General features: G+C 46.8%; 1 protein-coding gene across 1 annotated transcript in view; it reads left to right on the forward strand.

The window, feature by feature from the left end:
- The window catches only part of slgA (proline dehydrogenase slgA), a 446,215-nt gene that overhangs the window by 356,323 nt on the left and 68,002 nt on the right, over nt 1-21,890 (forward strand). Inside the window, exons 5-6 of the mRNA XM_075687036.1 lie at nt 883-947; nt 1,691-1,872. Coding sequence (XP_075543151.1) covers nt 883-947; nt 1,691-1,872 — 247 coding nt within the window. The remainder of the gene's footprint in view (nt 1-882; nt 948-1,690; nt 1,873-21,890) is intronic.

The raw sequence follows: 21,890 nt of genomic DNA on the forward strand, positions 1-21,890 counted from the left end.
CCGCGGTCATCAGGCAAGATGTATTCATGCTTACCTGTGTGCACATGACACCGTATTTGTTAATTTAGTTAGCAAGCGAATGGTTACAAGTTTATATGGCCGATAAAACTACTATCCTTATTTCGTATAGCTGTTCACTAGTTTGCTATCGCAATCGATGCTCCAATTTTCAGGTGAAACTACGGCATTTTTTTCTTCTCTGCGCCAGTCAGCACGATGAACGCGCCCATGGAGCAAGAGCCGTCTCAACGTCGGCCATGTCGGACCATGTTGGCCACGTCCGGTTAAGTTGTCTGTGCCAGTGATTCGAAGTATAGACGTTGTTATTCACAGCAACGGGATGTAGTGTGTGTGCACGCGGGCTTATGCCATGTCAGACTGTGTACATCCCTTAACTGAGCGACTTTTTTCTCTGACTTTCGTTAGTTTGAATTTTGTGCTATTTGAATTTTCGTAGCATCCCCACGGAATTCAAATTAACAAGCTTTTACTGCACGTGGCTGTGTCCATTGACGACTTTCATCATCACCATTTGCTAACCACTACAAATTAAAGCTCGAGACTGAGAGCAAAACTAATGCCAGCTACAACTCGTACACATGTCCTCATCAGTCAGGCGCCTGTACACTTAGCAGGTGTACATGAAGTGTGCTTACAGAATGTTGTGCAACTCTCAGTGTTGGCTTCCTTTCTCAGGCCAGCGCAATGCCCCCCCCCCCCCCCCTGAAAAAAAAAAAAAAGCTGTCCTTTATTTGTAGCACACTAGTGAATACTGTATGATGTCTTTCAGTCCAGAAATAATGTTTTCCATATTAGTACGACATTCATGTGCATTGTAATGTAAGCTAGCTGTAGCAATGCAGCCTGCCTCTCTTGTTGTAGGTGCCACTGAAGGTACAGGTCTGGCAGCCATTAAACTCACAGCCCTGGGCAGACCACAGCTACTGGTAAGTGCAAAAATGAGCAGTGCCTTATTGACAGGCCACCTGCCACAAAGAGAACTGCCTCCTGCAGGACATATGTCATAGAACAGAATGTAAGATTAATAGCAGTAAAACACGTTGTGGGGCTAGTTGGTGCATAGCTTTCAATAGGTGAAGCGCCAATAGTGACAGCACACAAGAAGAAATACAGACAGGACAAGGCGCTTCACCTAGACAGGACAAGCGCCTTGTCCTGTCTGTATTTCTTCTTGTGTGCCGTCACTATTGGCGCTTCACCTATTGTAAGATTAATGTCAGTTGCGTGATATGTGAGGTGGCTCTCTCATTCTTGTACAACTGATGTCATGGGACAGAAACTCGGTAAGGCTGTTTATTGTAACACGTTACGCAAACAGTGTATTGATGGGCTACAGTAGAATTTCGGCTAACAGAAATTGCTTATAGAGAATATCTTTTTAAATGAGACTAATGTTCCAATTAACAGCAATGCTAAGAAAATCTCCCTAATTACCATAACCATTGCAAATGTCTATCGCACGCATTTTGCAAATGACCATTCGCAAATGTCAGTCATTGGGAATTGAGACAAAACACCTTCCTTTCTTTTTTCTTCTCAGCTGTTTGCACTACCTTGTTTGCATGATTTTGTTGCATATGGTCATTCTTTAGGCTTGCTCACCATCAGTGGTAGTGTCTGCTAGTGGAAGCTGGGATGCAAGCTCATGCTGGCAACATTGTTCACGCAGATGCAGCTGAGCGAGGTGGTGGTGCACACGAGGCAGTTCTTCCAGGAAGTGACAGGTGCCGACAAGGCCATGGCTCTGTCCTGCGTCACTCCTTCAACCATTGGCCAGAAGTTGAATGTGTCACCTGCGGACCAGGAATCCTTCAAACGATGGCTCGAGCGCATGGACTATGACCGCAAAGGGTACGTGGCCGGCCACTGCAGTGTGCATTCATTGGGACCTCATGGCATGCTTGGCAGTGTGAAGAGGAGCCTTTGTTACATTTGCCGCCTAGCTTTCTGTCAACTACACAGCTGCTACCTGCTGTGGTGGTTTGTCAGCTAAGGCTTTATTCTTGGTTGCAGCTTCTGCATTTTGGTGCAGGAGGAAAGAAAAGGCCCTTAGGCACTGACACTTTGGTGCACATTAAAGGATCACTGAGAGCCAAAATTAACCCAGGGTGCCTCTCTATGATGCTGACCAGTTGGTAACTGAGGATTCTAAATATGAAGGGAACTGACAATCTGCATATTGAGCCCTTTTTTTCTATAGCACAACAAAAAGCTTATCCCTGCAGTCACCTTGAAAGATGAACGAAAAAATTTGATACAGAATCTTTCCTCTATAGTTGCTAGAACTATCAGTAGTGATAATGTCGATATATGTGGGGACCAGTTTCTGTGCTAATGAAAGAGAAGCTACAAAGGCAAAGCACATGCAAGTAAGAGTGCTCCTGAATAAAGTCCCACATTCCTCATTCTTGTTGGTTTAAGCTGGGGAAAAGAAAGCATTAACATCTTATATACTACAGAAAGATAAAATTGAGTGCGTTGCTGAGTGCTGTAGACCCACTGCAGTTGTTGATGTAGGCAGTATGCGGTGGTGCTGTTGGTAGCAGCGATGGCCATTAGAGTTTACTGGCTTTGTCTTGGCCCAAGAAGTTCCCAATTTAATTCATCATTAGGCAGTACAGTTATAAAGTGCTGATTTCGTGAGGAAGTTCCTCATACATTTTAGAAAAGCTTGTAAAACAAAGCTACAGCCATTTCCAACCCGGTATATCTTTCAAGCGCAAGTATATCCACAGTATAAATACCATATAAACCGCAGTGTAGGTCTATATCTTACAAAAAAAAGAAAGAAAAACCAAATAATGTTCCACCTCATCTTATACTATAGCAGTCTTTAGCATATTGTGAGTTGTCTGGTCAAGTCGAGGTCAGGGGTTGACTTATATTCCACTTTATACAGTACCTTCAATGCAAACTCCTTTGGAATGCGTGTTTACAAGCACTTCAAAGACCTTAATTTATTACGACAATGATAACAATGCAGGCATTTCATCAACAGCAGCCCAACGCTTGTTGTAACAACTTTTGTAAAATATTAACTATAACATAGATGATTTGGGAAAATATAAGTAGCCAAAAAAGGTAATGACGCCAAGAGCAACGGAGCAGGCAGCATGCTTCGTAGCTGCACCAGAACGCTGACAAAATACAAACAGTCGCTTCAGATTTTCAGTATATTATTATTTACAGAACATGGCACTACTGCATGCATAGACAGGGCATGTTGTTAAAACAGATTTATTCAACCTTGTTTATTAAAATGGAATGTCATTGAAGCAGGTGTTGAGCTTGGACTGAGCTAATAGATAGATATTTTTATTGAGGATGAATACTACTCAAATCCACACTAAATGAATACCACTGTCAGGGCAATAAACTAGCCATCAAGGGAAATTCAGTATGCTTGACATCGAGCATGCATGCATGTACTTACCAATGAGACAATTAGCGTAAAAAAGAAAAGGAACAAAAACGAAACTACACTGAATGTGCACAGTCATGAACACATTCTCTTTTGCGCACTGATGCTCCATTAAAATTATGCACATATTCTGATGTGAAACAAGACCATATGTAGATATGCAAGCACGACAATGGAACAACGATATAGCGAAGTCAGTAAAATCTGCAATTTGCTGTGTTATATTAAAATTTCATTATATTGAAATTCAACCTTTTATGGAAATAAGTACAGTTGCTGATGAATTTTCCTTACATGGGAGGGGCTGTAAATTTGTCCGCATCATAAGGCAATCAGAAAAACTAAATTTGGATGACAAAAGAATTCATTTTGTTGAATTGGAGAGTCAGCAATGAAAGATACGATGTCATGCGGTGTTGGCGATATCTTCACATCGGCGGTACAAAGCGAAGCCAGCTACGCTTTCGTGTCCACAGCAGCTGCTTTCCTGCAGCTGATATTGCCAGCTGCAGGGGGATGATGCTACCTGGAAGAGTGCCAGCAGCGAGGCGGGAGTGCTTCGTCTGCCTCTTGCTTTAGTGCGTTTCCGAAAGTCGAGATTACACAACCAGCAGCATTAAATGCTTACCTCTAAAGCAAGGCATGCACTATGTGTATATGCTGAGCCACCACTGACAGCCGTGCACAGCCACAGTGGGGCTAGAAGAGGAGACCAGCCCACTCCCTCCCTTGCGTGAACTTGCTTGACTGCAATCTCGCTCCCCCTCCCTTGCGGGAAGACGGCGCTCATCAAGCCACCATCCTTCTTGGCTCGCCCTCGTACTGAAAGCATACAGTGCACAAGGGGATGATAGGATCTCATTGTACTTAGACCTTATAGGGAAGTTGCTGACCACTGGAGATATGGCTTATTCAATCTCGAGGGTCACAGAAGATCGCGACTTGTGTCCACAGTGGCAATAGTTGGCATGGTCGAAGGCAGCGGAATCTGCAAGGTGCAGAGCTCACATGCCAACTCGGAGGCTGGCTCAGTGGACGGCGTGGACGTATTGGGTGGAAGGTTGGTTGGGGGCTGAGTGGCAGGTGCAACACTGTTTTAGACATACCCGATGTCGTGTGGAATGGGAGCCAGTGTTTAGTTGGCAATGTCACCATTGTCATGTGCCAGCGTTGGTGGCGAGAAAAGCACTGAAATGGTTAGTGTCATTCAGTAATATGGAAAGTTGGGCTAGTTGGTGAGTAATCATCATACCTTGCTGGTGAAGCAGCGCACTGACATGGACACAGTGAAGACACACAAGACGACACTCGCTGCACTCGCATCTGACTAAGAATAAGATAGTTGCGAGTGCAGCGAGTGTCGTCTTGTGTGTCTTCACAGTGTCCGTGTCAGTGCGCTGCTTCACCAGCAAGGTATGATGGTTAGCGTCATTGTTGTACTGATACCCTTGATGAGAACATTGTGCACATACTTTGCAGTAAAGAGACCTCTGGTGAAAATCCAAGGCTGGTGACTGTGCGGCAGCGCACATGTGGGTCAATGAGGTGGTATCATAGCAGGTCGTGGGAAGGAAGCTGGCCTGATGATGATGGTATACGGGGGCAGGAAGAGATGCGCTCGGTGCTGGCTAGGAGGGTGTTGGCAGGGATGAGTCGCATACTGTGCGGTCGCTCTTGGGAAGAGGGCAGTACGTAGCACCATAGAGGTTCAGCTTTCGTAGCTCGTCACTCCGCCAGGCGATGGAACGATGAGCTGGAGTTGGACGTAGAGGAGTGCCTCGTACTTTAACTTGTGGATCGAAATGTTGTTCAGCTCCAGAGCCCCCTCAAACTGCATGAACCATGCGTCAACATGGCTGAACCGAAATGGTGGCAGTGGTGCACTGAACCTGGGCTCCCGCCAGCTAGCCGTGGCACCGCGTCGCTCGGTAAAAGGTGCATTCGCTCGGGCCACCACTGTCAACTACCGAGAAGTCGTGGCGGAGCATGCGACCAAGAGGACCAGCACAGTGGGTTTCTAGAACAACACTGCACATGCTATGCTTGCACATCAAGCATGCACTGGTCATCTTTATTTTTCTTGTCTTTCGCAACTGGCCTCTAGGTGCCGGCTGAGACTGCCGACCTTAGCGTATCTGCTCCGCGGCGTCGGTGGGCACTACAAACTCTTTCCTTGATGCACATTTCTCTCGACGCACAGTTCGTTCGATTTCTTCAAACCGCTCTATGTGTTCCATACTGGTGGAGACATCAAAATTTTCGTTCATGCGTTTGTTGATTCAAACGTTGCGTCATGCTTCAGGGAGCACGATACACACAGCGGGATTCATATATATCCGATAAATAATTTAATAATAGCATTATTATACCGAGCGATTTCGGTTTCGGTTTCTGGGCTCCGGGGGGATGCTATGACGTCACAGAGGAGGAAACGCAACATGGCTTGGTCACGTGGCCCACAAAAAATAGTGACGTAAAACTATGCTGCGTCGTCTGCTCGCGCATATGCGTGCTCTGCCAGCAGAGGTCAACCACTGGCGATTCGAAGTGCATGTCGCGATTATTATAATTATTGCGAAGAGCGACAACAACGGTAAGAAAATATTGCGGCTTGTGAGAGTCGGTGATTCATTCCGAAGCGCCGTAAGCATTAGCTTTGAAGTGAACCAGAAAAGGCCTAGCGACGATATCGGCGGCGCCGAACGATCCGAGGCGGTGAAGCTGCCGTCGATGCCAGAGCGACCACTCCTCGTTCGCTGATTGGCCGCTTCGCCGTACGGCTCCCGCACAAATGGGTCCCGGGCCCGTCCTCTCTACGGCAAGGAAATCTCGCCGTTCGCTAGCAAAACCGCCGTCGCACGGGGGCCCGCGAACGGCAAACGGAGTGCGCCGAGTTTCCGTGCCGGTAACGTGGACGGGCCGGTAACGTGGAAAGGCCAAGCGAAGGAGAGTCCGCTCCGAGCTGCCGAACTACGCGACTATACGAGGAGAGAAGCAGACAACACGAACGCCGCATATCCTGTCCCTTTCGGAGTCGGCCGGCTAGTGTTACACTCAAACGTGTAAAGGCCCGTCCGCAGGGCAACTCGCCGCACGCATTTTGCCGTTCGCGGGCCGGCGTGCGGCGTTCGTGTTGTGCACTTCTCTCCTTTTGTGTCCGTGTCTGGACGCCTTGCCCCTTCTTTGCATTAAGAAAGGATTTCTATACGCGGCGTGCACGCCGATGGCCGCGCCACTGGTGGCGGCCTTGCGCAGAACGCATGGGAGAGGAGCGAGCCGCGCGCCGTAGCACGCCGTAGTTTGTTGCGTCGCTGATAGTGCTTCTCCGTCTTATTTGTGTTTTCAGAGCAAAATAGGCAACACCCTTCGCATGTGTGGGATGGCCAAAGCTTCCGAAGAATGTCGAAGAAGAATTGTTGCAGGGTGGGGGGCTCAAATACCGGCGAAAACGTGCCGGCGATACGGTTCTAATTATTCCCCGCAAAGCCTCATCAGCAGGAGCAACGGTGGCAATAGGGAGTTTTAGAATAGGGGCCCCAAACGTTTTGGGGCCCCAAAGAAATAGCGTCGAAGCCACTGCGCATGCGCGAGACGTAAACTGCCTTTGGGTTTTGCGTTGGGAACGCTATTTCACCGATTTAGCGGGAGCCCAAATAGCGGCCCCAAAAGTTTTGCGTTGGCAAACATGGCGGCACCCATCGAAGCGACGGCTCTAACCTAGCACCAAACTGGGTTCGATTCGCGGTAACGCGTGAAGTTCACAAGCTAGGAGAAGTGACTGCGGTTATCGCTTTCTCTCAACTAGGGTGTGTTATGAAGATTGACTCATTAGACGCCGCTGATTTTGAATTCGATTGTGGATTTTATGGCTCGTAGGCCTAACGCGGCTAAGCTTGGCTGGTGAAGGCTAGTAAAGTTGGTTTGCTCAAAACTAAGCACAACTAATTGCTTGCTGCTTACAGAATAGCCTCTAAATTGTAATTAAATGCGAATACACGCAAGTCAAAATTATTATTCCTATCATAAAATGGTATATTTTATTTAATTATTTCTAATAGCTTTTCTTTGACACCGTAGTGGCGCTGTCAGCGCAAGACGCTATCCGCGAACGTAAAACCCTATTCTAAAACTCTTCACTCCTTCGTGTCCCAACGCTAACACCCGCAAAGCTCTTTGGGGCCCCAAACTATTGGGGCCCCTATTCTAAAACTCCCTAATGGATCGTCGCTTCGGCGCGAAATTTCTTGTTCTCATCCTTTCCTTTGTCGTTTCGGTGTTTTTCCTTTTTTATTATTATTTATTTACTCGATTGTAGTTAGTCGCGTAAGCGACGAAGTTCGTCTGCAGTGCAACATGTGGTTTAAAGGCATTTCGCTAAAGTTCGGAATGCCGTTTGCCGCTTACTTGTTTTCCGCTTCTTTACCGCGTTCGGCTAGCTAGGCAGCACGACTGCATGAGCGCATTCTGTTTTATGGTAAAGCTACAGAAGTTTGCAAGAACTGAAATTGTTAGTTTTATGTGGCCCGGTATACCGGGCCACATAAAACTAACAATTTCAGTTCTTGCAAACTTCTGTAGCTTTACCATAAAACACAATGCGAATCCTCGCACCAGCTGTCGCGCACTTCATGTTTTTACATCTATTTTATGCTTGGCTTCGCACATGTTTAACTGTTGCTAGTTGCTTCATGCATAACTCTTGATTCTTTTGAGCTGCGATGTTTTCACCCTGCCTCGTTTGTAAAGGGTATTAATCACGCTGTGTCTTATCGGAATGACACCAAGCAAGTGCTTCTTTAACAGCTTTATTAATTTCTCCCGAGGGCATCTTAGATATTGTGGTTTTTTGGGAAATGTGTTTAGAAAATAGGTAGCTCAGGGCGAGAATTGCTAATAGTTGCTGCATATGGTATTTTTATTCCATTTTTCGCTGATCCATTTTTCGCTGAATAGTTCGCGTCACGTTTGGTAAGTCATCACACCTTGATGCTGTCTGAGCAGACTTAACACGCCGAGTGATTTGTTTGTTTCACAACGTAGTCGCTTCTTGCAAGTGAATTTTGTACTCACCGAATTATTTATTATTATGCTTACGCCGCATAGGACTAAACCCGGCCTTGCCGCCAGCGCTGGATCTAATTTGACTGGCGCTGCTCTGCCTTTAAATATATCATGTGGCACCTCTCTCTAGTAACATTTAAAAAAAGTACTGCAAAGTTAGTCAGACTATAGCTTTGTACGTTTCCAAGCAGCTCCCTTAGGGAATTTAAAATTGCAAAAACTGCAGCGCGAACGGCAGTTCATCGGCGGTACAGCGCTAACACGCGCTTTTATTAACCCGTGCGTTTGGTGGCTTCGTTGACTATAGTGTACGCGTTTCTATCAATAAATTCGCAATTATTCTTCTTCAGGCGACTTTCACTACACTTATTCGGCGGCGTCACATGTATTCATCGGCAGAAAAATCACAACGGCATATGCAGACATCGCACCGTGCGGATTTGTTATCTAAGTATGCACTAACGACGGGTGCTTATTATTGAGGTGCAGAAGCAGCATTACGACAAGGGTAGAATTAAAGAAAAACACGGTCGAGACATCGCATTAGTCAACAAAATTTGTCGGCTAGTTTACATGAGCTCCACTTCATGTAAATGGTCTTCATGGCGTTTGTCTGCGGGACGCACCTGGCGCGTATGTGGCCCATGTTGCCCCAAACACCGGTAACATCTTGTTCATACCCGCTCCCGCAGAGGTCTGCGTCTTCCCTACAGCTGTCACCGCAGAAGAAGCAGTCTGGCGCCCAATGAAAGGACAAATCGCAGCCGCGAACTTCAGTCACCCTTGCTGCAAAGCGTTGTCGTCTGCTACTGCTCACGCGCGTATTGTTGGAAGCGCCCGCTAGGTGGCCATCAGTGGCGCCTCTATAGGCGGTGCACGCGGCCTATACGCCTGTAGCTCGGTCGTAGTGGAGGCTATGCCACAGAACACCTATACAAACTTAGAGAAGGGAAACTGTACCTTTCACAGTGCTACGGAAATAAGCGTAGTGGTGGCGTCGTGAACTAAAGTATGGGACCACAGGTGGCGCTGTACGACAGGAAACGGAAACGGGGTTTTGCACACGCTTTACCAGGTGTTCTGCGGCTTTACTGGGTTTCTGGCTGCTGCGCCTCGATCGTGCTCCCGCCAGTTTAGTTGCTGTGTGGCAAACGTAGCGCCTACATATATATGTAGGCGCTACGTTTGCCACACAGCAACCAGACTGGCGAGAGCACGATCGAGGCGCAGCAGAATACATGTAGCGCAGAGTCATATCAAGTTAAGGCACACTCTGAACTGACTTTTAAGGGCATCCCGAGCGGTTTTTCGTTTATTACGCCACCGTTACCCCGAGTTGTGCCGCCGCGCTACAGCTGTTGCATTTCGTGTAGGGCTACTGACAGAATGCGGTTTCCAGGTGGCACGATGGCCTCGACTGGAATAAACGCACACGACACCAAAGATTGAGTAAGCCTGAAAATATTTTATTTGCATTTTACAAGTACAACAAAAAGCACACGTCTACGCATCCACACAAACGCGGTTACATAGTCAAGAACATAGTCATGAAATGGCTCATTAATAAGGGTAGCACAAACGCACAAGAAAGAAGACATAAGCTACAAAACGTACGGTCGGCTGCTCCCGTCACCGCGTGTCACTTTTATACAGCATCTTTACAGCACTACCAGGCCGGGTAGCTTGGCGGAAAGAACGCAACAGCTTACGGCCGTCAGCTGCCTCTTCCTTACGGGTGTCATAATTATCCTAATCTCCGCATCAACGTCGTGCAAGTCCGCATACAGGCATCTGTATCTGAACCATATGTGCCAGCTTAATACATGTGTAGTGAAATTATGATAACCACTGCGTCTTATCAAACGTATTGGTTTTGCAAATGCGCATTACAGCTGACGGAACGACATACTGTAAGTGAAGCACAAGAGAACAAGGACAAAAGGAGGATACAACACTTGAAGAAATGAACAATTAGCAGGCGTACAGCAAACAAGCGATGACGGAGAACACACAATGATGCATCGGGTGTTCTGTGACATCGGTTTGCGTACTTAAGGTGTTATGGAGATCAACGGCATAAAAACATACCTTCAAGCGTACTCCTTCAACCTCCGCCGCATTCATTATGATAATCAACGCCTAAACAAAATGAGGCACTATGTTTTGCCAAGAGTAGACCTCTTTACAGCAAGTCTATGTAATGACTCGCAGACGAAACCAGCATGCTTTCGAAAATGTTTTACCGCCGTAGTATTCGAACGCCAACGGCCAGGAAACACATCGATACCAATAGGCTGTCCGCGGTTAATCAAGTACAAAAACCTTGACGCTATGATTAAAAAGCAGCTTCAACAATCAAATAAAAAAAATCAACTGCCTATTTGTCTGAGGTAACAAACATCCTTAGACACCTCGATTGTTTATGTCAATGGTTTGTGTAAAGTAAAAAATTCAGCATGTTCAGCGCCCCTAGCAGAAAAAGCACAAATTAAAGTATTCGACCAAATTACAGTAGCGCACTTGCGCGCCTACGCTGAAACACGCCTCGATTGATTTTTCGCCCTCTGTGGCCATTTGTTGAACTTGAGAGTGTGTGGGGCCTGGCTATGCTCGGTTGCTCGGCTCAGCAGGCTCCGTAATCGGCATTTCATCGCTACTCATCATACCTCACGTTTTTGTGCTGGTGTGCTATGACGTCAATATTTTCGTTCCTCCTCTGTGACGTAGTAACTGCCGCGCTAGCGATGGGTCTCGACTACGAGAAGGGGTTTTTAATGACTCTTTGGAGCTCAATTAAAATTATTTTGAAATGTTTGCAGCGTCCAATACCTCGTTCTGGGTGTCCTTGCATACGGAAGCAGCCTACAACATGCTTTTTATAGCCTCAAAATTTGGTGTCTCAACCCCTTTAACCACTGTGGCATGCCTCATCGTTGCCTATTCTCTATCATGAGCCATTGAGAGAGTGAACTATTGACCATAACTTTGACTCTCGTGTCATTAAAAAAGTTTGATGACGTGCAGGTGTCCCTTTTTCTTCAAGAGAGGTGGAAAGCGAAAAAGCAGTAGAGAGAGAAACATATATTGTGTACCCATCGTGTTTTTGTTTGCCGCTGCGAGTGGAAAGATGTAGCTGAGCGCAGCCGCGGCTCTGAAGCTGCTGCTTAATGTTTCGATGCGTGCTCCCCAATGACTAATAAAATAAACCATTGTAATTTTGGAGTGGTGCAACCACATAAGACGTTAATCAAGAATATTAGAACATTTCCTTATGACCAGAATTCAGCTCCAAACATTTCTTTCTTTGCTTTACACAATGTCCTCTTGAACTTAGCTTCTCGTTTGTTGCTGCTGTTTCCATTCCTTTTCAGGAAAATCTCTGGTCTAAAGAAGTGTGCAGATAATAAAAATTATGTGTATATTTAGTTTGTTAGGTTTGACGCTAACCTGGTGTCTATTACCCATTGTGGGTAACAATAATATGCCAAATCAGACGCAATCGTTCCACTGAACTGTAACAGTAACTGAAATTTGAGTGAGTTTGTAGGAATTCATACTTGACTTAAAACACAAAAATACGAGGACACAAGAAGGAACTCCAGACAGGGCATGTGCTACTTCAAAGTAAAGTATATTATTTGCAAGCATGCCTATTTATCGGGGCCACTATCTTGTACGTGTTTGAAAGGCTGACGTTTGGTTTTGCCTTGCACAATTTGCCTAGGTTGACCTAGGCAACAATATTGGCACAGCCAGGACAATCGAGTGAGACGAAACCAAACGTTTGCTTTTCGAACGTGTACAAGATAGTGGCCTAGTCGACACAGATCAAAAGCAAAGCACACTATTACACAAGTATGCTCCAAACCCCCCAAAATGTTTAAGAAAGTTGTCAAATTTTTAATCATGGCACTGTAAAGGACTTTTCTTTTTTTAGGTCATGGTAAATGGGTGTGCGTTACTATCGAGGGCAGTTATTTTCCTTTCTTTTGGTCACGGAAAACGGGTGGGCATTACAAATGAGGGCACATTAGAATCGAGTAAATACGGTATTCCTGGAACTCTTATTTATCCAACACTGAGTACAGTTTGCATACTTATTGCAAGTTTCAGACTGCTCTTGGCTGTAATTGAGTAAAGAAGAAACATTCTCTAGGGTTTGAATTTCTTTTACTGCATAATTGCAGTCTTAACAGATGTCTACATTTTGCTAAGAATTCTTATAACATGTCCTTGTAAGGCTCCCTAAATATTGTTACCAAGCACGGCCGGAGACGAAGCTGAGGACAGTACAGAAGACGACGATGCTCACTGATGGCGCGTGGACTGTCTTCCGTGTTGTATGCCATTGGAAGCGCCCTGTAAATATAATTTTAAACCTCTCTTCTCCTTGTAACATTTTGGTGAACGTGTGGCGGTTGCGCTTTGTTACAAGGTTGACGAGAAGATGCCGGAAGTGGAAAAGGTCGCACATATCTGCAAAGGGATTGTGGACAACGCATTTATGCTCCTCATCTTCAAGCACAGTAGACTCCCTTTAAGACAAACTCAAAGGGACCATGAAAATTGGTTCATCTTATCAGAAGAATTATTGGCAACGTGACCAGGTGCATCCAAATATCTTACTTTACAGTGGTAAATGAAGTAGACCTAAAATGGGTTAAAGATGACATAAATTGCATATATTTAGCTGAACTTAATAAAAAACTGTCTTTTCAAGTGGTACTCTTGCTCGGTTTCATCCAGTCCGTGATGGATGTTCTGTGCAAATCAGCAAGCAACTACAAACAATGTCATCGCACCTAACGACTTTAAAAATCCTTCTGTGCCTTTGTGCTGCTGAAAAAAAAAGCTCACTAGGGAGTTAAAGCAGGCATCTGCTCCCTCAGAGTTCATCAATGCAGGCTCCGAGCTAGCGAAAGTATGCAGGAGCGCACTGAGCGCACAGCAAACCACTGCAACCTAGAAGAAACTCTAGGTGACATTGAGTGAAGTGGAGAGAGAGAAACGAGGCGAAGTGTCGTGGAGGAGATAGGTAGGTGAATGCGTGCTGGGTTGATGTCCTCTGGCAGTGGCCACAGGTTTTGTTTGCAATACGGACATGCCGGGTCTCATGATAACATCGTCCTTGCGTGCTACACGCTGCCTGTGCGAGTGTTAAGTGTGTTACGATGAGCCGACAATGGCGGCTCAATCTCACGTCCACAATGGTGGAAAGGAGGGGGGCAAGCACACCGTCTTCTGTCGTGTGCATGGCACCAAGAAGGGAAAAGAGGGGAGTGTTGTACTTCTGCCGCGTGCAGTCGCACGAGCTTTATCTTGAACACAATCTGCTTTGGAGGCTCAGTCTAGGTGGGCCGATGTCTTGTAGCTTTGCATGCACTGTTTTCTTGCTGCTCAGTTTGCACTGAAGCGATAGACAGTGCGAAGGTCACTTCGCTCGCTGCTATTGCCGCGATTCCTCATTCCAGCATTTTGACAGCGAGCGTCTGTGGTCGAGTGTGTTGTGTTCATGTTTGCCTGTGCGTGCTAACACCATGCTTGTGAATTTAGTTAGTAAGCGAATATTTACTAGGTGGCATTCTACTCCAGTGGCTGCGATGTATGGTGTGGCCATGCAAGCCCTATCTTGTATACAATCTGCAATGCGGACAGTCTAGGTGTACGAGGACTGATAGCTTCCTATGCACTGTAGCACCCATACGCTTGCATGTCAGCCACGTTCACGAAGGGAAATGTCACTGTCTCTTTTTGTTTCCTCCTCTTGTTTTTGCCTCTTGTGTTTGCCTCCAGTAGGGTGCCTGGATGCACACGCCCTCGGGCGGGGTGCATCGAGGCACCCTAGCCTCTAGGATTGGTAGCCATGGCGGTCACTCCTAATGTTCGTATTAACCGGAGAGCACATCTGAGGTGGTTCATCTTAAGTGGATTCTTTTTGCATTGAATTTATGGAAAACCAAACAAACGTTCCCATGTTGTTCGTTATATGCGAGAGTTTGGCTTAACTGAGTTCATTTTAACGACAGTTCACTGGACTCTTTGACAGCGCAAGGCATCATTGCTAAATGCCGCCTCTTCGAAGAAGCCAAAAGCTGTCGCATTGCCCACTACTTTTCTCGCCTTCCTAACATGGCTGTCACATCTACCTGCGAGAACCTCTGTCTCCCACCCGTGCCAGCTGCATCCGACAGTATTGTGTACATCTTCCAATGGGAGATTGATGCTGCCTCTCCAGTTCCTCCCCAGGTCCATGCCCCAGATGATTTCCATGCAACAATATTCCTCATTCAGCCTATTGTACGGCAATAATTGGTCAAAGTTGAACTCCAGTCACTTTGCCCAATCAACAGACCCGACTACCGCTCACCCAACATACCTGATCTACCACGAAGTTTGTACGCTCGTCCTCGTTATCGAAACCCGGATGAATGGCACACTTCTGATGACAGGCCTATCTGTTTCTGCTGGGGACGTGTTGGACATATTTCTTGCCTATGGTGCAGTTCTTGGAACTCTCAGCCTTGGCCGATCTATCGAAATACCCGGCATCCGTCTGGTAGTCCTTGCCCGCCGACACATATCGAAGAAGATACTGCTCCAACATTTCTGCCCATGCAACAAAACAGATCCCCTTCACCACGCCCACGTCTTTCCGGCTCACCTCTGCCTCGTTGCTCTCCATCTCCTTCTTACTCCCACCGCTCCTCGGAAAGCTAACGGCCATAGCTCTAAGAGGTGAGCCTGCCATGACGGCATGACCTGAAATTCCTCTGCTGACACTGCCTGGCCATCACAACCTCATCAACGTGGACATGGACGGTGTACCTCTAGCAGGACTGATTGACACAGGAGCACACATATCAGTTATGAACTCGAACCTCCGTACGCTGCTAAAGAAAGTTCTAACTTCTGCCCCACTCGCTGTCATCCGCATTGCCGATGATGGAACTCCACCTGTCTCTGGGATGTGTGCCGCCTGTGTCACTCTAGCCGGACACCATAGTTCTGTTTTGTTTTGTCCTTGAGCAGTGCTCACACAAAATCACTTTAAGCCCTGATTTTCTGTCGGCACATTCGGTTGTTATTGACTGCTTTGTGGGTGTTGTCCAACACGCCTTTCCGTTCACCCTCCTGATTCTATGCCGTGTCGACTATGTTCCACCGGTTATGTTCACCTACCTTACAAAGCTGTAACCTGTATTGCCACTTCACCTGATCCACCTGTCACCAACGGCGATTACGTCATGTCACCCAAAGCCACCATCCTTCTGTCGCAGAATGTCACATTTCCCCACATGGTCGTCTGCATAAAAGACAATGCCACCTGTCTTCCTGTGGTGAATTTCAACCCCTGTCCTCAAGTGCTACCTCAGGGCATATCTCTTGCAACCATGGCCCCAGCTTCCGGCTACCATATTTCTGCCTTAAATTGTGACACTGGGTCGCCTCTGCTGGTTCGGGCCCTACAACTTGAGTGTTAGAACTTTTCACGACAATGATCACTCCTGACCTTCCTGCCCACTATGGACGCACTTCATTGCCTTCTTGCCTCGTACCAGGACCTTTTCGATCTTGATGACTGGCCACTGGGTCAATCATCCATTGTGAAACATCAGATATGCGTAGCCTGATTCACCGACAGCCCCAACGTGTCTCCCCTGCTGAGTGCCAAGTGACACAGAAGGAGGTCGACGAGATGCTTGCCCAAGATATCATTGAGCCTTTTTGTAGCCCTTGGGCTTACTTGGTCGTCCTCGTGAGAAGGAAGGATAACAGCTGTTGCTTATGTGTCGACTATCGCCATCTCAACAAAGTAACAAAAAGATGTCTACCTGCTCCCGGGGATAGATGATACCCTCGATTGTTTACATGGTGCAAAATAGTTTTCTTCAATAAACCTTTGCTCTGAGTACTGGCAGATTGCAATAGATGACATGGACTGTGAAAAGGCCACCTTTGTTACACCTGATGGCCAATATCAGTTTAAAGTGATGCTGTTTGAGTTGTGTAATGCTCTGGCTATATTTGAATGTATGATGGACGCTCTCCTTCACGCTTTTAGGTGGTCATTGTACCTGTGCTACCTCGATGATGTAATTGTCATTTCACCAACTTTTGCCACACACCTTGAGTGTCTTTCGACAATTCTTTCTGTTTTCTGCAAGGCTATGCTTCGGCTCAATTCATCAAAATGTCACTTCGGCCACTGACAACTTAGTGTGCTCGGAAACCTCACCGATTCTCCCGGCATCTGCCCCGATCCCGTGAAAGTTCGCAACGTCAAGGATTTTCCCGTGCCGACTTGTGCCAATGATGTTCAAAGCTTTGTGAGCCTCTGCTCATACTTCCGTTGGTTCGTACGCAATTTCGCTAACGTTGCACATCCTCTCACAGATCTTCTCAAGAAAGATGCAGCTTTTGTCCAGGGTCCTAAACAAGCTGCTGCATTCGCTGTGATTATACCGTGCCGCTCACTTCACCATCAGTTCTCGCCCATTTTGGCATGACCACTCCAATGTTAAGTTCGAACTGATGCCAGTGGTCATAGAAGTGGCGCAGTTTTGACTCAGCACCAGCAAGGTTGAGACTGTGTTATTGTGTATACTAGCCATCTTCTGTCCCAAGCGAAGCACAATTACAGTGCAGTCTACTTATAATGATACCACATGTAACAATATATCGGTTATAACGATGAGTTGATTTCATGGTATCAACTTACGTGTTACGGCAACAAGAAAAAAAATATATATATATAACGATATGTTATTCACTGCATATCGGATATTATGATTGAAATTCTGCCTTTTGGGCGGCATTTTCCATGCAGAATAATCGTGAAATTTGCTTTGCTAAGTTCCTCTTAACCGAGACGGGGCGAAAAGCTTGCCTACGCGAGTTCGTGTCTGCCACCATTACCACACGCGTGTCCCACCAGTGTGCTGATTGCGAAAGCCACAGAGAGCATCACAAGTTGGTGCAGTGTGCCACAAGACGGCGCCAGCTGCTTCGTGTCCGTGTCGCCGGTGAGCGTCTAGAGAGAGGAGGGGGGGGGGGAAGCGAGAAGTGAACAGCACCTGCGCTCCCTGTCTAAAATCTCCTTCTCTTCCTCAGCGAGCACGGAAATGCGCCGCGGAAGCAGCGGTAGGTGCCCCGACAAAGCGCAAACTTTGTAGCTTGAGACGAAGCTGCAAATTTTACAAGACTCAAAGTATCAGCATGCGCAGTCGATGAGATCGAAGGTTCTGAAAACCGTGAGCACCACAATCATGAAGGCTAGAACGAGTGACCATGCCGATGAATGGAGACGGCGGGTTTTGCGCACCAGGGCAAAACCCCCATGTGTGAAACCAACATGGTGGCAGCCGCTGACATTACTGAACTCTGGGAGCAAGTCACTACTGGCGATAAAATAGGTGGTGTTTCGATGGAGGAGTTTCTGAGTTCACATAGCGCTGTCTCATTCTGCAAAGAATCTCCGGCGGCGTGATCATTGTCGCGACAGATGGCAGAGTTGTGCAATAGAGGCAACGAGATTGACAGTGGCCTGTCTTTGACACCAACCCCAATGCTCACGCAAAGTGCGCTGTCATCAATAGAGTTGCTCATTGATTTCATGTGGGCCAAATTGAATTAAGACGGCAAGCTGGGCGAGTTGGTGATTGAACATGTTCCTATGGGTGGGCAGCGCGACCCGGACGAAGGACGAGAGGAAGTATACAACACGAGCGCAGACTAACAACTGGTTTATTATTTCAAGCAACGGACTATAATATACAGAAAATGTAAACACATGTAAAATGACGTTTACAAGGGTGTTAGCCTATCTTGCCATTCAAAAAATCAGCTTCTTTATCCTGTTAGCCAGCCTTCTGTCACTCTACAGGATTAAGAAGCTGATTTTTTGAATGGCAAGATAGGCTAACACCCTTGTAAATGTCATTTTACACATGTTTACATTTTCTGTATATTATAGTTTGTTGCTTGAAATAATAAACCAGTTGTTAGTCTGCGCTCGTGTTGTGTACTTCCTCTCGTCCTTCGTCCGGGTTGCGCTGCCCACCCATAGGAACATGTAGGCCAAGTTGTAGCTGCCAGTGTTCGCGCAGCCACTGGATGCGATAAACACCATGGTTGTGAACTTGAAACTTCTGTGAAAGCAAGTGCAGACTTCTGACTATTTCAGTGCGCCTAACGCTTGACATACTGTTTAGAGGTATAAATAAACATTTCATTTTTCACAGCCTTCTTTCTACAATGTCAATTTCTTATCGTAAGTGGCAAATTTGGTTTGAGAGCTACGAAGGTATGTTTGGCAGCTTTTTTAATTTCTTTTTTTAGGGCAGTCCAGATATAGCAATGATCGGTTATAATGATCAGATTTTTGGTTCTTCTTGATATTGTTATAAGGGGACTGCACTGTACACCATTACTGAACGCGAGTGCCTTGCCCTCGTTTAGGTAAGTTTCGCTCCTACTTGTTTGGCTGGTAATTCACAGTTATCAACAACCACCATGTCTTATGCTGGGTTTCCTTCCTAAAGGATCCTACTGGACATATCATTCAGTGGGCTCTATGACTGCGAGAGTTGTGCACAACACAGTTGTGCGTAAGAGCGGCCGGTTGCATGAAGATACTGATTGATTGTTTTGTGCCATCCAGTAGCCCCACCAGAGATTCTTAACAGCTGCGAGTCTACCTGCGTGCTGTCGCTTACTGTGCTTCAGAATATCAGAGATGAGCAATGTCGTGACCCCTACTTGCGAGACCTCATTCTCCAGCTGACTTCTGAGACACCGTCCCCTTCTCTACGTATGTTTGTGCTGCAGGATGGCGTCTCGTATCGCTACAACATGCACCCTGAGTGTCCTGAACTGCTCTTGGTTATCCCCACATGTATGCATCGAACTGTCATTGCACAGCTACATGATGTTCCTATCGCGGGTCATCTCAGAGTCTCTTGGACGTATGACCGTGTGCGGCATCGTTTCTTTCGACCCAGCATTTACCGTTCCGTCTGCCATTACGTTCCTTCCTATGAGCAATGTCAGCAGCATAAAAAACAGCAGTATTCCCAGCTGGCCACCTTCAATCGCTTCACGTACCATCGGAGCCATTCTTTAGGGTTGGTCTTGACATTCTTAGCCCTTTGTGGATAGCAGTCGTTACTGACTACACAACCCGGTACGCAATCACTGGGCTCTCCCAACCAGCTGTGCAACTGACATCGCAGACTTGCTCCTCGAAGGTGTTGTACTACAGCACAGCTCTCCTAGACAGCTCCTAACAGGCCAGGGCCGCTATTTGATATGAAAGAATGTCCAGGACTTCTTGCACTCCTGTGCTACAAAGCACAAGTCGACAACGGCGTACCACCGTCAGACCAATGGCCTCACAGAGCGTCTTACTGGAACCATTAACGACATGCTTGCTATGTATGTTTTGTGCCTCTCTGACCTTGTCCGCCAGCTCTCTCGTTGTGCTTAGCTTGATCTCTGGGAGCCGCCGCTGTAACAGCAACATGGCGGATGCGGCTAGTGCACTGGAGCTAATTTTCAACGTGAACTGTGCTTCTCTCTCCCTGGCTCGAATCATTGCGAGAGCAAGTGTCACTGGGATGCGCCCTGATTGGCCTGCCGAGTGGCGGCCCCCGGGTGCCCTCTCCACCCAAGCTCTCTTCCGCTGAGCGCTTCATTGCCGTGGCAGATGCTCACAGGTCCACAACGAGTTTGCTACATGAGACCTTTGCTCCCGTGACTTCTCGTTCTCACGCTTGGTGGACCACTTACCAATTAGCCCTAGCGCAGTGGGTGCGCATACTCAATCGGTCTTGCGGTGAGCCTTTGCCAGTAAATGCTGTGACTGTTGCACTGTGCAGTATCTTGGGTGAATAAACCCTGCATTTGTTGGCGATCTGACTCTGGAGCCTTCTCTGCGCCATGTCGAAGAGTTGACAAAACCTGCCATAGCACTTTTATGCGTTGCGGAGTGGAGGAGCGTCAGGCCCTTTCCTGACCGTCGCTCGTAGGGTGAGCCTTACGCAAACCCATCTCCACAGTTTCTGCCCACCATTATGACTGGGATGCTGCTTTGCCCTTCGTAACATTTTCCTATAATTCCTCCCAACATGACTCTGTGGGTTTTTCTCCATTTTACCTTTTGTGCAGAAGAAATCCCATGCTGCCATTTGACACACTCCTTCCCACTGTTCTTGACACGTCATCAGAATACACCTGTGACGCCATCTTCAGATCTGCAGAGGTGCACTAAATTGCACGTCTGCTCCCAACCGCTGCTTCGCAGGAAAAGCAACGACGCTTCTATGATGCCTGCCACTGTGATGCCCACTTCAACCCTGGTGATATGCTCCTTCTTTGGACAGCATCACGGCGAGTTGGCTTTTGCGAAAAGTTGATGTCGCATTACTATGGCCCGTACCGTGTCTTGCCCCAAATCTCTAACGTCACATATGAAATAACGCCTCTCGATTTCACCATTTCTTGACCTTCCACCGACATTGTCCACATAACCTGCCTCAAGCTATCGCTATCTCAGACGATCTAGCAAACACCGGGACAGCTCCTTTGCCGCCGAGTTACCAAACACTTCCAGAGATGAAGCTGAGGACAGTACAGAAGACAGTGACACCCGCTTATGGTGCACAGACTGCCTTGTGTGCTGGTGGATGCATTTTAAGTACCCTGTAAATACATTTTAAACCTCTCTTCTCCCCGTAACAATATGTAACAGGCTCTTTCAGTAACTTACATCCTAACAGGTATGATGTTTTTTTCTTCTTATTTGTGAAATGTTTTTTAACATCAGTAGGTGATTCGCACCTTGTTGCATCTTTCCCTGTCTGGTCCATGTCGGTGAACATAAAATGGTGATGCCCTACTCGAAGCATGACTGTACATTATGTGCATAAATGTACAGGAAACTCTGGTTACAACGAAATCACTTGAAGGTTTCTGCAGTTCCAGTTGCAGTGCATGTTTATTAAGCCAGATTGTTCAAAGTGCAGCAGCACTGCACTCTACTTGGCATGAAATGGGACATTTGCACAAGACCAGTCAGTGTAGCATAGAGTCATAGGCTATGAGCATAGGCTCATAGCTACAATGAATATAAATGCTTCGTCATTTACCATCTTGGAGCTGTGCACCTGCTAAGTCAGTCATCAATGAAACTTTGTGAGTGATCATCATAAGGTACCTTACATGACACAGAGGGAGAGTATAAAATCCACAGCCGTAGTAAGCTGTACAAGCATGTACACCATGTTGGTGACAAATGCACTAAAGTCTCATCATCATCATCACCATCATCAGCCTATTTTATGTCCACTGCAGGACAAAGGCCTCTCCCTGCGATCTCCAATTACCCCTG

This window comes from Dermacentor variabilis, chromosome 3 (assembly GCF_050947875.1).
Source record: "Dermacentor variabilis isolate Ectoservices chromosome 3, ASM5094787v1, whole genome shotgun sequence".
Classification (NCBI taxonomy): domain Eukaryota; kingdom Metazoa; phylum Arthropoda; class Arachnida; order Ixodida; family Ixodidae; genus Dermacentor; species Dermacentor variabilis.